The sequence below is a fragment of the Podarcis pityusensis genome, assembly GCF_964106645.2.
Source record: "Podarcis pityusensis genome assembly, chromosome: 14".
Lineage (NCBI taxonomy): Eukaryota > Metazoa > Chordata > Lepidosauria > Squamata > Lacertidae > Podarcis > Podarcis pityusensis.
The window spans coordinates 39,044,990-39,058,924 of NC_138039.1; the positions used below are offsets into that span (position 1 = coordinate 39,044,990).

The window sequence follows — 13,935 nt, forward strand, 5'->3', positions numbered from 1 at the left end:
ATTCTGGGAAGCTTCACGGAGAATTCTTAAGCCCTCCCCCCGTGTTTCAAGTTTTTAATCTACTTCACCTTGGCCCATACGCAAGGCTGTGCCCCAAAACGCTGGAGTTAATAGGTTAAGCAATCTGTGGCACATTGTACACGCTTCTTCTTGCGTGCAAGATTACCAGGAGCCAAAGAAAGGTTGCCAAGACAACCACAGATTATTTCTGTAAAGAAGAAGACACTGTTTTAATTAAATAGCCACCGTAATTGGAATGGAGAGGAGTGAGGCCAAGTGTCCTTCATTTCCCCCGCCCCTTAAAAAGGTTTAAAACACAGACCTCGTCTCACTTCATAAAGACATATAATAGGTTTTGGAAAATCAAACAGAAACACACTGTTCTAAAATAAATAAATAAACATAACCTTGTGACACCTTAAATTTAACAGATCTGTTGTGGCATAAGTCTTCCTGGATGGAAAAAGGTATCGGCACAATAAATCTGTTAGGTTTTCAGGTACCGCAAGGCTCTGCAATAAAGCTACTCCTCTGGAAGTTGTTATCCACATCAGAAGGCACACTTGTCCTCTGTCCGGAGTGCTGCCCTCCTCTCCTCAAAGGGACGTTCTAGACTTTCTTGTGGATTTCTCATATTCTTGAGAGGAGCCTTGGTGCATGAGTCACATATCTGACCTTGGGCTACTGTGTCAAAGAGTATATGAAAAAACATTGTTCTGGAATAAATATATCGAGATGTGAGGAATGAAGTTTGCAGGCTTGAGGAAAGGAAATAAAGGCATAAAACCGGAGGTAATAAATGTGTGTTTATGTATGTGTGTGTGTGTATCTATATATATATATATACACACACATACACACAGATACATATATATATATAAAAAACACAATGAAAAAGAAAAATTGAAAATTGGAAGTCGCTAAAGGATGGAAGGAAGTCAGAATGTATGTATATGTGTTTGGTTATGTTTTGTTATAGTTGTTTTTCTTTTATGTTTTTCTTTTATTTCTTTTTTACTCTTTGTATTGGTTTTCTGATTGTTTCATTTTATTTGTAATTCTGCATTGAAAACTCTATCTATCTATCTATCTATCTATCTATCTATCTATCTATCTATCATCTATCATAACTGACCTTGGGCCAGTCGCTGCCTCTGAGCCTAACCTACCTCACAGAGTAGTTGTGGAGATTAAATGAAGGGGAGAACTATGTAGGCCACTTTGAGTTCCCTGAATGGAAAGGTAGGATATAACTGCAATAACTACTCATAGTTTCCTGTGCTTGGCTCTCCATAGATTGCTGCTCTACAGCTCCCCTCAGCCCCCAGCTAGCATGACCAATGGCTATAGAAGCTGTAGTTTGGCAACATCAGGAGCGCCAGAGGTTTCCCACATTTGCCCTAGGTGCTCTCCTTCCCTTGAAACGAGACATTCACATGCACATCCAGAATTTTCATTAAGCCACTGGATTTTATTCCATAGTGTACAATCACAACAGTCAATTTAACATGAGAAATGATCAGAGGAATGGCAGGAAAAACATATACAAGAGGACACCATTTAATCATGATGAATCTTGTGGGGGAGTTTCTAAAAAGCAAGCAAACCCAAGTACTGCATCTTTTACATTTACTGCTTATTTTGACATCTTTGCTCATCAGTTATTAGTGAGTTAAAAAGAAAATAAAACCAACGACGCTAAAGGGGCTAAAAAAAAGTTTCAGAGTAATCAAAATGAAAACTGCTAAACCTGCTTATTATCAACAGCCAGCCCCACTCCCTGCAACCTGCACATTCCTCTGCCATGATGCATTGCGAATCTTAATTGTTTTTCTACCCATTCGCAATGAAATAGTATGAGTCAGAATTTCAGGAAGAACAGCCCTTTTTGCTGAGGGTCGCTGCCAAATTCTTCTGATGCAAAGCAATCCCTTCTCACCCCCAAATTATTACATATTTGTACAGGCAATACGTTCAAGGGGAAAGGGAATGTAAGGTAACAAGTTTACCCTTTAGCATTTGAACATCAGTTTCACAGTGGCCATATTGGGATGATGGTATCTTGACTTAATAAGCGGAGATGTGAATAAGGTTTTGCCCACGCATTCAGCTCCTTCACTGAAGCCGCAATTAAACCAGAAACTTTCTAATTAACCAGCTGCTTCCTATTTCATCCAAACCAGGAAACTACGGTTACCAGCTCTGGAGTTAGCCAGGTTCTTAAACCAGCTTCATATTGTGGTTTAAGGTCTTGTCTTGAAGGTGGTAACTGCATTTCCCCAGTTCGGGTGACTATGGTTTGACTTACTGTTTTAATTGCAGCTCACACGAAGGAACAGAAAGGGCTGCATGCACAGGCAAATGGCTCATTCGTCAAGCCTATCTCTGGTTCCTTTGTTAAGTGAGTACTGCCAAAATACATCAACAAGATCTGTTTTAAAGCACCAACACCAACACCAACACTTTTCCTTAAAAAAATGTAAAACGGAATAAAGCAATGTCTGACAGGATGGAGACAATACTAGTAATGGCCATACTGTGACCCCTGGGAATAAGAACTATAGCCATAGTGGGACGGTCGCCCGTGATAGGAGTAGGAAGACTGTCCTTGTCTGTGCTGCTGATAGTTATTTCCCCAGCTTCTCTCTTGCCATTGACCGTATCTATAGCCTCCTTGCCGGTCGTATCTGTCCCCTCTGCCTCTGAATTGTCTGCTGTCTCTGAATCTGTGGAAGAAAGCGAATGGTATGCATTTTAACAATATTTATTTTCAAATTGCATCAACATACACTGTCTCAGTAGGGTGGATAAAATGTATTGGGTAGTATCCAACATGGCGGTATGTTCAAGTCAGTTAGCACAATACAGATTCTGCTGGCAAGATGTTGTCTGCCAGCAGGAAGTTGTTGCATGGGAGAATGCGTAAGAAGATTGCTCAATCTTTTTGCGCGACAAAGTTACCAGCAATCTGTTGCACAGCAGGTTTCTGTTAGTGCAACTACTGCACTGGATTCCTCTGTTGCGTAATATTTAAACTTGTATTTGTGTTAAGTGAACAGAGAACATTGGATACAGCCACTTTTTTAAAAAAATCCAATTTGAAAATTGAAGTATAAAGACTTACGTTTCTCTTACAGAAGCACTTGGTTAATATTTTTTTTTAAAATCTGAACACAAGCATGTTAGATTTAATATCTAATCTGAATCATTGCCTTCTGCCAGATGCACAGAGTTAAAAGAAGCTTTTCCTTGTAAACAAAGAACCAGTTTTCTCATTTCTCAAATGTGCATATTTACACTCTACCTGATTTGCATATTTTGTATTTGAAACAGTCCTGTTTAGGGAAGTTTTTAATGTTTGATGTTTATTGTGTTTTTAATATTCTGTTGGAGTGGCTGGGGAGGCCCAGCCAGAGGGGCAGGGTGTAAGCAATAAATAATAATAATAATAATAATAATTTTGTATTTGAACCTGGGATGGGGAGCCTTTGGCTCTCCAGGTTTTGGCTTACAGAGTAGACCCAGTGAAAGTATTAGATTTACAGTGGTCATGTCCATTCATGCTAATGGGTCTACTATGAGTAGGACTTGACTACAGCCCTGGGCTAAAGTTTCTTGTTTCAGAATGTTACATCCAAGCAACAGCTAAACTGTCTCACTTGCATGGCCCAAATACTATGAAACGCAGCACAGGAAGCACCAAGTAAATCTAATGCACAATGTCCTTTCTTGTTTCCCTAGTGTCAGCAGCCAAGATTAAGTTAAAACTAAGGAAGCACAGTATGTACAGCCTGGAGTATATGACTCAGAATATTTTCAGTAGGTAGAAAATCCCAAGTGTCTCGTAGTGGGGCTGAAGTATGTATTTGTCACAAAGAATCATAAGAAACGTAGATCAGACCACGCACAGCGAGATATGTTATCTAAGAATGCAAATGAATTTTATTTTATGTTATAAAATAAAAGGCCAAAATAAATATAAATATTTAGCCTGCTGATTGGCAAAGTCATTTTTCTGCTAATAATTATGTCACAGAAGAAAGGCTATTTGGCTGGCGAGGTGAAGCCTGGATCTCTTTTCTTTGCCATGGGGGAAAAAATCACTTCATGCCCAAGGAAGCAACTGGTCCCAAGGGCAATCTGTTTCAAGAGTTTCAGTTCATTCCTTTTGGCATAAGCAGCACTTTGATTCAGCTCCACACAGAATTTAAAACCCCTGGCTCTGTTGCTTAAGCAGAGTGCCTAGATTCCCCACCCTTGTCGCTACTGGCTTGGAGAAAAGGGAGAGGGGAGAGAGAAAGAAAATTAACCCAAAGCATCAACAACTGATGGCTCCATCAGGGATACTATATGATCCAGGTAAGGTAAAGGACCCCTGGATGGTTAAGTCCAATCAAACGCAGGAAAGTACCGTATTTTTCGCTCTTTAAGACGCACCAGACCACAAGACGCACCTAGATTTTGGAGGAGGAAAACAAGAAAAAAAATATTCTGAATCCCAGAAGCCAGAACAGCAAGAAGGATCACTGCGCAGAGAAAGCAGCAATCCCTCTTGCTGTTCTGGCTTCTGGGATAGCTGCGCAGCCTGCATTCGCTCCATAAGACGCACACACATTTCCCCTTACTTTTTAGGAGGGAAAAAGTGAGTCTTATGGAGCAAAAAATACGGTAAATGGCCTCTCCATGCGCTCTGATTTCCGTCACGGTGTTCTGTTGTGCAAGAAGCAATTTAGTCCTGCTGGCCACATGACCCAGAAAGCTGTCTGCGGACAAACACCGGCTACCTTGGCCTGAAAGCGAGATGAGTGCCACAACCCCATAGTCGCCTTTGACTGGACTTAACCGTTCAGGGGTCCTTTACCTTTTTACTATATGGTCCACAGTTGCCAACCAAAAGGTAACCGTCTTGTTTTGCAGAGATTATAAAGTAGGATCCTGGCCCATCACCAGCATAACTGCCTTACAGTAAAAGTATGCTGGGCAAAAGTAAAAACAAGGGATGGGGTTCACCTAACCATTAGCTCAGTGAGGGGAGGGGGTCAGGAGAATCTCTAGAAAAACCCATGGAGTGGGGGAGAAGGGGCATTGTTGCATCTGGCAACCTGGCATGCTTATACAGAAGGAATATTGGAAGAGTGCGATGCTGAATTCCACGCAATGGGTGGCACCCAATGCGAGACCTTCTCAAAAGCAGACCCTTTGAAAATAAGGAACCTAAGATAGTAATGCTGATTAACTTCAACATGTCTACTCCGAGGAGGACTAGTATTGGGTACAGCCCCATGGCAACAGCTACTACTCAAATCTTAGGAAGGGAAAAACATAAACGCTTTAGCACAAAAACGCACTAAAATAATCTGTCTGTATATGTGGTCAAAAACCTTGTGTGACAAATTATAGCATATACCAACACCTAAACTTGTTTCTACCCTACAAGTCTTCCTCAGTGGCTCAAAAAAGTATCGAACAACTTATAACATGAATCTGGCCTCTTAGCCAACATGCCCAATGATGTGGTGAAATGACCTCTCCTCATAGCAATCAAATCACTGTAAAAAATCCAAAGTCACGCTCATGTAAAAGAATATTACCAATTGAGTTGTTATTGTGGTAGTGCCTAATCACACTTCCTTTGAGGGACCTGGGAGGTGGTATTACTATTGATTGTTGTTGTTGTTGTTGTGCCGCCCATCTGACTGGGTTGCCCCAGCCACTTTGGGTGGCTTACCATTGTACATGAACTGAATTTTATCTCTTCACCATATTTGATGGGTAGATGTTCACACAATTTCTCCTTTTGTCCTTCCCCAACTTGCTCTTTTGTGTTTTGCATTGGAGGCTAGATGTCATTCTCTTGTGCTTTAGTTTCTTACAGTAAAAATAGTGGCTGCTGAGAGCATCAGTGGACAGGGTAACATTTATATAGAGCCAATAAATAAGAGCAATACCTGTCTCTGTATCGCTGGTTGCCACCTGATCTATTTCTCCAGTCCTCTACTAGAGGAGGTAGATCTGCAGCACGTTGGACGTATTTCTGATATTCTTCATCTTCTGAAGAAAATCGATTTGCAAACATCTTTTCATAATTCTGAAGTATCTCAGATACAGAAGGCACGGTGGGTTCTCTGGAAGTTTAAAAAAAAAGTCTCTCCTAAATTACATTATCTGTGGAAGTTTGAGGATTAAAGTTGTTTACAAACTGGATTTGCAAGTGAGAAAGGGTTTTGTTTCATACATCAAGGGTACACTGAGAGCAGCTCTTCTTTGAGAGCCAGTGTGGTGTAGTGGTTAGAGTGGTGGACTCGTAATCTGGTGAACCAGGTTCGATTCCCCGCTCTTCCACATGCAGCTGCTGTGTGACCTTGGGCTACTCACACTTCTCTGAAGTCTCTCAGCCCCACTCACCTCACAGAGTGTTTGTTGTGGGGGAGGAACGGAAAGGAGAATGTTAGCTGCTTTGAGACTCCTTAGGGTAGTGATAAAGCGGGATATCAAATCCAAACTCTTCTTATAATCGAGGCAGTAATCACAATGTCATGCACTTAACCATCTGCAGCTTTCAGCAATACATACAAGAATTTCCACAATTGTGGGCGAGCCACGTATACAAGCTATTTGTAGAAAATCAGACACTGACAAACTCTGAATCAAAGCTACTCAACCTTTGGCCTATCAAGTTGAATATAGCTCATCAACTACATACTGTGACCTGTCTGATGCTTGGCAACCTCCCTATGGCTGAAGACAAGACAACAGTGCTCACGATGACTGAACATGATTTCAGTAAGGCATCACTTTCCAGGGTGAACAGTTCCATCTCTCTCTTGGAAGGTTTATTAAACCCCTGGCAAGCTACTAATCACTCCTGGATATCTTGCATTAAGCTTGATTTAGTTCACACATTGTTCAGATTTTCTCTGTATGATCTTGAGGTTTGTTGATTTATTTTGATTTCCTCACATTTATATCCTGCTTTTTCATGGAACCCGAAGTTATTCCAAACTCCAGGGAATGTTATCATATCTAGGTAATTTCTGGAACAACTAAAAATGAAGCATTTGCGCCTCAAGTATATATGCATATTTATTTATTTATCTATCATCATTCAACCTCCTGGGAGATCTTTTTTTTAATTAAGCCGTTTCTAAATTTTCTAAATAAAAGAGGAAATGCATGTATTCTCAGGATAGCTATTAGACTACTCAATATTTCCCTGTGTTAGAAAGGTTGTGTGAAATCAAAGAGGTTGTGTTAAACAGATTGAATCCACTGTGCATTAAACTCTTTTGAGAAGATACATTCCTCCCATCACAAGAAACACACACTCTGTTGATGTTAACCAGGGGAGCACTTAGGAGGTCTATAGCTCCGCTGGCTGGTTTGTTGCAGGCTATAACACTAATCATGCAGGGAGATATTCAACATGGACCACTAATTGCCTTTGAGAGTGATTAGGAGACACCTCACAGAGCTACAATTCCCAGCACCCTGAACAACCCAGGATTCCTTGGGGGAAGCCATGACAGTTAAAGTGCTACAGTATAAGAGTACTTTAAATGTATGTTGTGGAAGTGACTCAAGACTCCTTTAGTCCATTAATTTAAATGGGTCTACTCTGAGTAGCACTAGCACTAACACAAACTGGGCAGAAAACTTTTACGGTTTCTCACAGTGCTAATATCTCAAAACCCTCTTCTACAGATTTGAATAGGTTGTGTGTTGCTTTGCCTGTGACTTGCGTGTTCTGTTCTTAATCATTAATATGTCTGCATTTAAAAGAGAGACATCAAAGAACTGTAGACACAGGATTAAAATTAAATGAATAGATTAATGGCCTAATTATATTTATGTTTTTGCCATTTTGCTTTGGTTTATGGTGCTTCCTTATTGCATAGCATACTCCTACAACCACCAAAAAAGCAAAGCGTTGGTAAGGGAATGTTTTCAACAGACCTGTTTGCCCAGTCTTCCACGATGGGAGGTGGGTCTGCAGGGCGTTGGACATATTTCTGATACTCCTCGTCTTCAGAAGTATATCGATGAGCAAACAGGTTATTATAATTCTGAAGGATCTCAATTGTGGAAGCCATTCTATAATCTCTGCAAATATGAAAAAATATATATTTTGACCACCTTTGGAAATCAAATACTTGTGTAAATCTTTGGGTTGAAACTGTCAACAAAGTGGATTACAGAACTGAATGAAAAATATAACATTAAGCTTAAATTTTCTGTTTCAAACAATGGGTGGTATTCAACTAAATTTTTACACTAATTAGAGCTATTGAAATTAATGGGCTTTCGTCATGGGCCATTGGTCTGAGTAAGACTTAGTTGACTGCTACTCAATAAGTCTGCTATTTATCCTTTATATAGTTATTATCACAAATAGTTAATTTAAAATGTCAGTCTCTCCGTAATTTGGATTAAGATTCTTAGTGCCCCCTCCAACACACACACACACACTCAAAGTAATTATACAGTGGGGAATACTATCCCTGTACATTTTGTTAACTGGGCATTTGTATTCTGTGGGTTCTGTATCATGCAGGCAGATGGTGCAGGTTGCTTCAGTACATATGTGATTTTTTTCATCCTCCACCTAATGAAAAATCCCAGCTGTTTCCAGGAAAATGACTCTAAATATATTCAGAGTACATTCCCCTCATTACTGGGATTAGTTGCCCCAACGTGCTTTAATCTTCTCGAGGTATTGCCAGAACTGTTAGAAGCGTGGGAAGAAAGTGGCCTTTTCACCATCTTCTCAATGCATGATTGTAGATAACATGTGGATTCTAATCTTTTACTACACATCTCTGCCTTAATTGATCTGAACAGTGAACTGCAATATATGGTTCCGCAGTTGCACTTAACTCAGATGGATCAGAAAACCTGCTTCAACTCAACTAAATGAAGATGAGTCAAAAGTGGTGTGGGAAGAGGGAGGGAGAGATCCATACTCACTTTTCTTAAACAATGGTGGCTGTGAATGAGAGTGAATATAATAACAGAAAAAGAACACTGCTGAATCAGGTCAAAAGTCCATCAAGTCTCACATTCTGTTCCAACAGTGTTCTTTTGGAACACTTGAACAGTGTTCAATGCTGTTAGTTGCTTTGGAAACTTTAGACAAGAAGTAAGATACAAATATACTAAATAAATACTGAGAGCCTGCTGGATCAGGCCAATGGTCCATCTACTCCAGCATCTTGTTTTTAAAGTGAACAACCAAATGCCTGTGAGAAACCAGCAAGAGGAATTTGGGTACAATAGCACAGTCCTCTCTGGTGGTTTCCAGAAATTGGTATTCAGATGCATTTGTGCCTCTAGCTAGAAGCAGAGCATAGCAATCATGGCTAGTAGCCTTCGACAGCCCTCTCTTCCAAGACTCCTCCATAATTAGTGCTCAGCCACCTGCTTCTGAGATGGCTGAACACTGAACTATGGAACTGTGTGGGAGAACCTACCTCACAGGGTTGCAGTGGGGGATAAATGAGAGAGAGAACCATGTACACTTGCATCCCGAGCGCACTGGAGAAAAAGTTGGGATATAAAAGTAAGAAATAACAACAGTACAGTGGGACCTCAGGTTACAGATGCTTCAGGTTACAGAATCTGCTAACCCAGAAACAGGACCTCGGGTTAAGAACTTTGCTTCAGGATGAGAAAAGAAATCGTGCGGCGGCAGTGGGAGGCCTCATTAGCTAAAGTGATACCTCAGGTTAAGAACAGTTTCAGGTTAAGAACGGACCTCCAGAACGAATGAAGTTCTCAACCTGAGGGAGCACTGTACTGAGTTTTGAAGTCTGAAGTTAATCTCTAGACTCTCGCCAGTTAAAAAGACTTTGCCTTGATTCTGAGACCTAAGATTCTTAAGGCTTATAGAGTACAGCTGGGAGTCAAACTACTCAGGCCTAGGCAGGCCAAATGGTCTGATACAATATAGGACAGTTTCGTTGCAATCACAGAATCGTAAAACATGTACAGTGGTACCTCGGGTTAAGTACATAATTCGTTCCGGAGGTCCGTTCTTAAGCTGAAACTGTTCTTAACCTGAAGCACCACTTTAGCTAATGGGGCCTCCTGCTGCTGCTGCGCCGCCGGAGCACGATTTCTGTTCTCATCCTGAAGCAAAGTTCTTATCCCAAGGTACTATTTCTGGGTTAGCGGAGTCTGTAACCTGAAGCGTCTGTAACCCGAGGTACCACTGTACAGTTGGGAAGGGACCCCCTAGGAACACCTAGCCCAACTCCCTGCAATGCAGGATTCCCAGCTAAATCATACACAGCAGGTGGCCGTCGAACCTCAGCTCAAAAGCCTCAAAGGTCCTGAGACACAGTGTGTGTGTTTGGGGGGCGGGGTATGCAGAGAGAAGGGACGGCGACGACCCTCCTAGAGCCCCTCGGCCCCCCCCCATCTCTACCCGCCCGCCCCCTCCCTCCGCAAAGTACCGCGGGCCTGTGAGGCACCGGCCCTTTCGACATGCCCAGAGGCGCTCTCGTCCCCCTTCCCACGGCTGAGGGGCTGGCCCCGCTGTGGCAATATATGGGCTCAAATGAAACCTTGAGGAGCACACCGCCCCGTCCAAACCCCCGGAAAGGGGATGCGCCGCACTCAGCCCGACCCTGAGGAGAAGGAGAACCCACAGCCCCTCACCTGAGGCTGCAGCAGGAAGAGATCCTGTTTCTTCTTCCGCGCGCCGCGCCGGCGGCCTCCAACTTCCGGTTCCGCCCCTTGCCCCGCCCTCCCCAACTGGTCTCGCGGGCGGTGGGCGTGGCTTGCTCGGCCTGAGGTAAATCGAGAAGGCGGGCCTCGTCGCTTCTCTGTCTCCTCAGGGGCTGAGCTTTCGCGCTGGTCTCGGCTCGGTTCGCGTCCCTTCGCGGACTCGCACCATTAACATCCAAATAAAATGCACAGCTTTGACGACGAGGGAAACCTCTCGAGTCAAGGCGGCGGCGGCCGAGGGGGTGGGGATTGCTCTGCCCCCTAAAAGTGCAACCGCCGCCGCCCCACGCAGTGAAACCCCGACCTTGTGGGCTGAGGGGAGGGGAGGGAAATAATGTCGACTCAGGGCAAGGGTTCCGCACGGAAAAAACAACAAATACCGAAATAAAAGGTTGGGTATACAAATCGGATAAATAATAATAAGACTATGGAGCCATTCCTCCAAGGTTGAAATTCACCACCAGCTGCGAGTCCGTCCGTCCGTCCCCCGCTTTTTAGACGACACGAAGGATCAGAGAACTGCAGAGCTGGAAGGGACCCAGAGGGTCATCCAGTCCAACCCCCTGCAATGCAGGAATGTGCAGCTCCCCCATGCAGGGATCGAACCTGCAATTTTGGCATTATCAGCACCGTGCTCTAACCAACTGAGCTAAAGGGACCTCTGACCGTTAGGTCCAGTCGTGGCCGACTCTGGGGTTGCGGTGCTCATCTCGCTTTATTGGCTGAGGGAGCCAGCATGACAAAGCCGCTTCTGGCGAACCAGAGCAGCGCACGGAAACGCCGTTTACCTTCCCACCGGAATGGTGCCTACTTCTCTACTTGCACTTTGACGGTGCTTTCGAACTGCTAGATTGGCAGGAGCAAGGACCGAGCAACAGGAGCTCACCCCGTCATGGGGATTCGAACCACCGACCTTTCGATTGGCAAGCCCTAGGCTCTGTGGTTTAACCCACAGCACCGCCACCAGCGCCCCTTTATTCATATTCATATTTTATGCACCAAGTCCTCATTGCACGCTCTCTCATACATAAAGTATTGCTAACTGTGGAGCAAAGACAACCGCCAGACTTTAAAGCCATCCATGTTGGTGGCCATCCTGTGGAAGTGAGTTCCGTAGTATAACTGTGCACTTTTCCCTGCTGCCTGGAGGCAGGGAGAGAAATCAATTGTTGCCAATGGCTGCCTGAGGCAAAATTGAGATGCTGCCGCTACACCCAAATATGAAATTGAAATGCAACGTTGTCGATGAAGGATGGGTGCCCCCCCCCCAGTCAGCTCCAGTCAAGGATCTGCCACCTGTTCGGTTAATAAATACCAGGATGCAAGAGTGTTGCTGCTGCCTGAGGCGAAGGGCCAGTCTGCACCTAACCAACAAATAAATATTGGAATATATGTAGTTTGCTGCAGGCCTGCCTGGTGAGGGTCCACAACCACCAACCAGCTGCTGCCACAGGTGTAATGGTCAGAGGTTAGTTTTGGTTCAGAAAAAGCTTTGGTTTTAGACAGCAATCCTAAATATTCTAGGCTACTTCCAAGTAAGTTCCCACTGGAATCAACAGAGCTGCTAAATCAACATTGCCTTTCGTGATCAGGTGTGTGTCCATTAGTACGGCTTTTTAAATGGGCACCTTTAGAGCACAGAGTACAATCCCAAAGGCCCTGATAAGACTTGAGTTTCCAATATAATGCTTGCTAGGAGAGCATTTATCTTAACAGTGACCTTTAAATGTTAACTGCCTGTGTAACAAAAAAGGAAAAAAAGTTGTTTTTATATTGAAGAGAAGACATTTTCTGAAATGGAGCAGGGAGGTCGGTAGCGAATGCTTCCAGAATATTTTATTGCTGTACCTTGGGACCGATACAAGCATAAGATTCCAACTAAATTTCACTCTTATTGTTATCATTATTTATTAAATTCATATGCCGCCCTTCATCTGAAGATCACAGGGTGGTTTACAGTACAATAGCATAAAATACACAACTTAATAACAAAATAAAATCATACCCACCCCCAACAGACACACAGGGGTTTGGACTAAATCACCCTCAGGGTGTTCCAACTCTACAATTCTATGATTCTATTAAAAGGTAATAGATTGTTTAATCAGCCAAAGACCTGAGAGAAAAGGAGCGTTTTTTGGCAGGTGCGTAAAGATATGAAATGACGGTGTAAGGCAAGCCTCCATGGGGAGGAGGTTCTACAAATTCCATTCTTCCCTCCTCAGTGCTACATATTCCCTTACCACTCACCCTGCCTTTCACTGGCTTTAGCCTCTACTGGTGCAGAGAGATCTCAGTTATGTTGCAACATATTTTTTCTCACCAGTGTGCAAAGGAATTTCCTATCTTGCCCAATAGGCCTAATTCACAGATAGGATTGCTCTGCTCAGATACACGCTTGCCCTCTCGTACTTGGGTACATCACTGGGTCAACTTCATAATATTAGGCAGTGTTCTCCAAACCTCTGGCAACTGAAGTACACTTTAGTTCTGATTTATAGTTGGATTTATAATTAGAATCTGAAAAAAGTAATGGCAAGTCCCAACCCTGTGACTCATGCAGAGATGCATTGGGCATCCTCCGATCAGTTGGGTGGGGGTCAATTTCAGGACATTCATGCTGCATGAGACAAAGGATGATGTTATATACTGAGTTGAATAGGATCCAAACTGCAGCAGTCTGATTGGTCCTAGAACAATAGGATCCAAATTGCAGCAGTCTGATTGGTCCTAGAACAATAGGATTCAGAATGCAGCAGTCTGATTGGTCCTAGAACAATGCAGCAGTATGATTGGTTGGCAGGAACCACCCAATCATGCTCCAGATATAAGTGAATCCACAACCTGATTGGCTTACAGTAGAATTCCAGAATTAGCCAATCATGTGCAGCACATTGTGTAAATAATGTATATAAAGCAGATACTTTGAGGGGACTTTCATTCATTCCTCCTCACCACTATGAGCTGAATAAAGAGCATGAAATCACTTTGCGACTCTGAGTATATTTCAGATGAGATCCTTCCCCACCCAATTCCATTTACAGAAACTTACTGGTTGAATTTTGCTTCAATTCTCGTAATGAGATAGTCTTCTACCACACCTGAGGTCAGCAGGCTAGTTTGCAGGGCAGGTCAAGTGACACACAGCCTCTGCCCACCAACACATCCCTGCCACTCCCTGCCTCCCCAGCATTTGCTGTCTGAAGCGGC

General features: G+C 43.2%; 2 protein-coding genes across 3 annotated transcripts in view; one reads left to right on the forward strand and one right to left on the reverse strand.

The window, feature by feature from the left end:
• BNC1 (basonuclin zinc finger protein 1) overlaps window positions 1-13,935 on the forward strand; it is a 309,802-nt gene that overhangs the window by 221,051 nt on the left and 74,816 nt on the right. The window lies entirely within an intron of this gene.
• RAMAC (RNA guanine-7 methyltransferase activating subunit) lies at window positions 1,451-10,765 on the reverse strand. The gene is made up of 4 exons (XM_080981414.1): window positions 10,657-10,765; window positions 7,954-8,100; window positions 5,949-6,125; window positions 1,451-2,726 (listed from the first exon to the last, which is right to left on the reverse strand). The coding sequence occupies exons 2-4, from the start codon at window positions 8,088-8,090 to the stop codon at window positions 2,522-2,524; spliced, it is 519 nt and encodes a 172-aa protein (XP_080837540.1). The 5' UTR covers window positions 8,091-8,100; window positions 10,657-10,765; the 3' UTR covers window positions 1,451-2,521.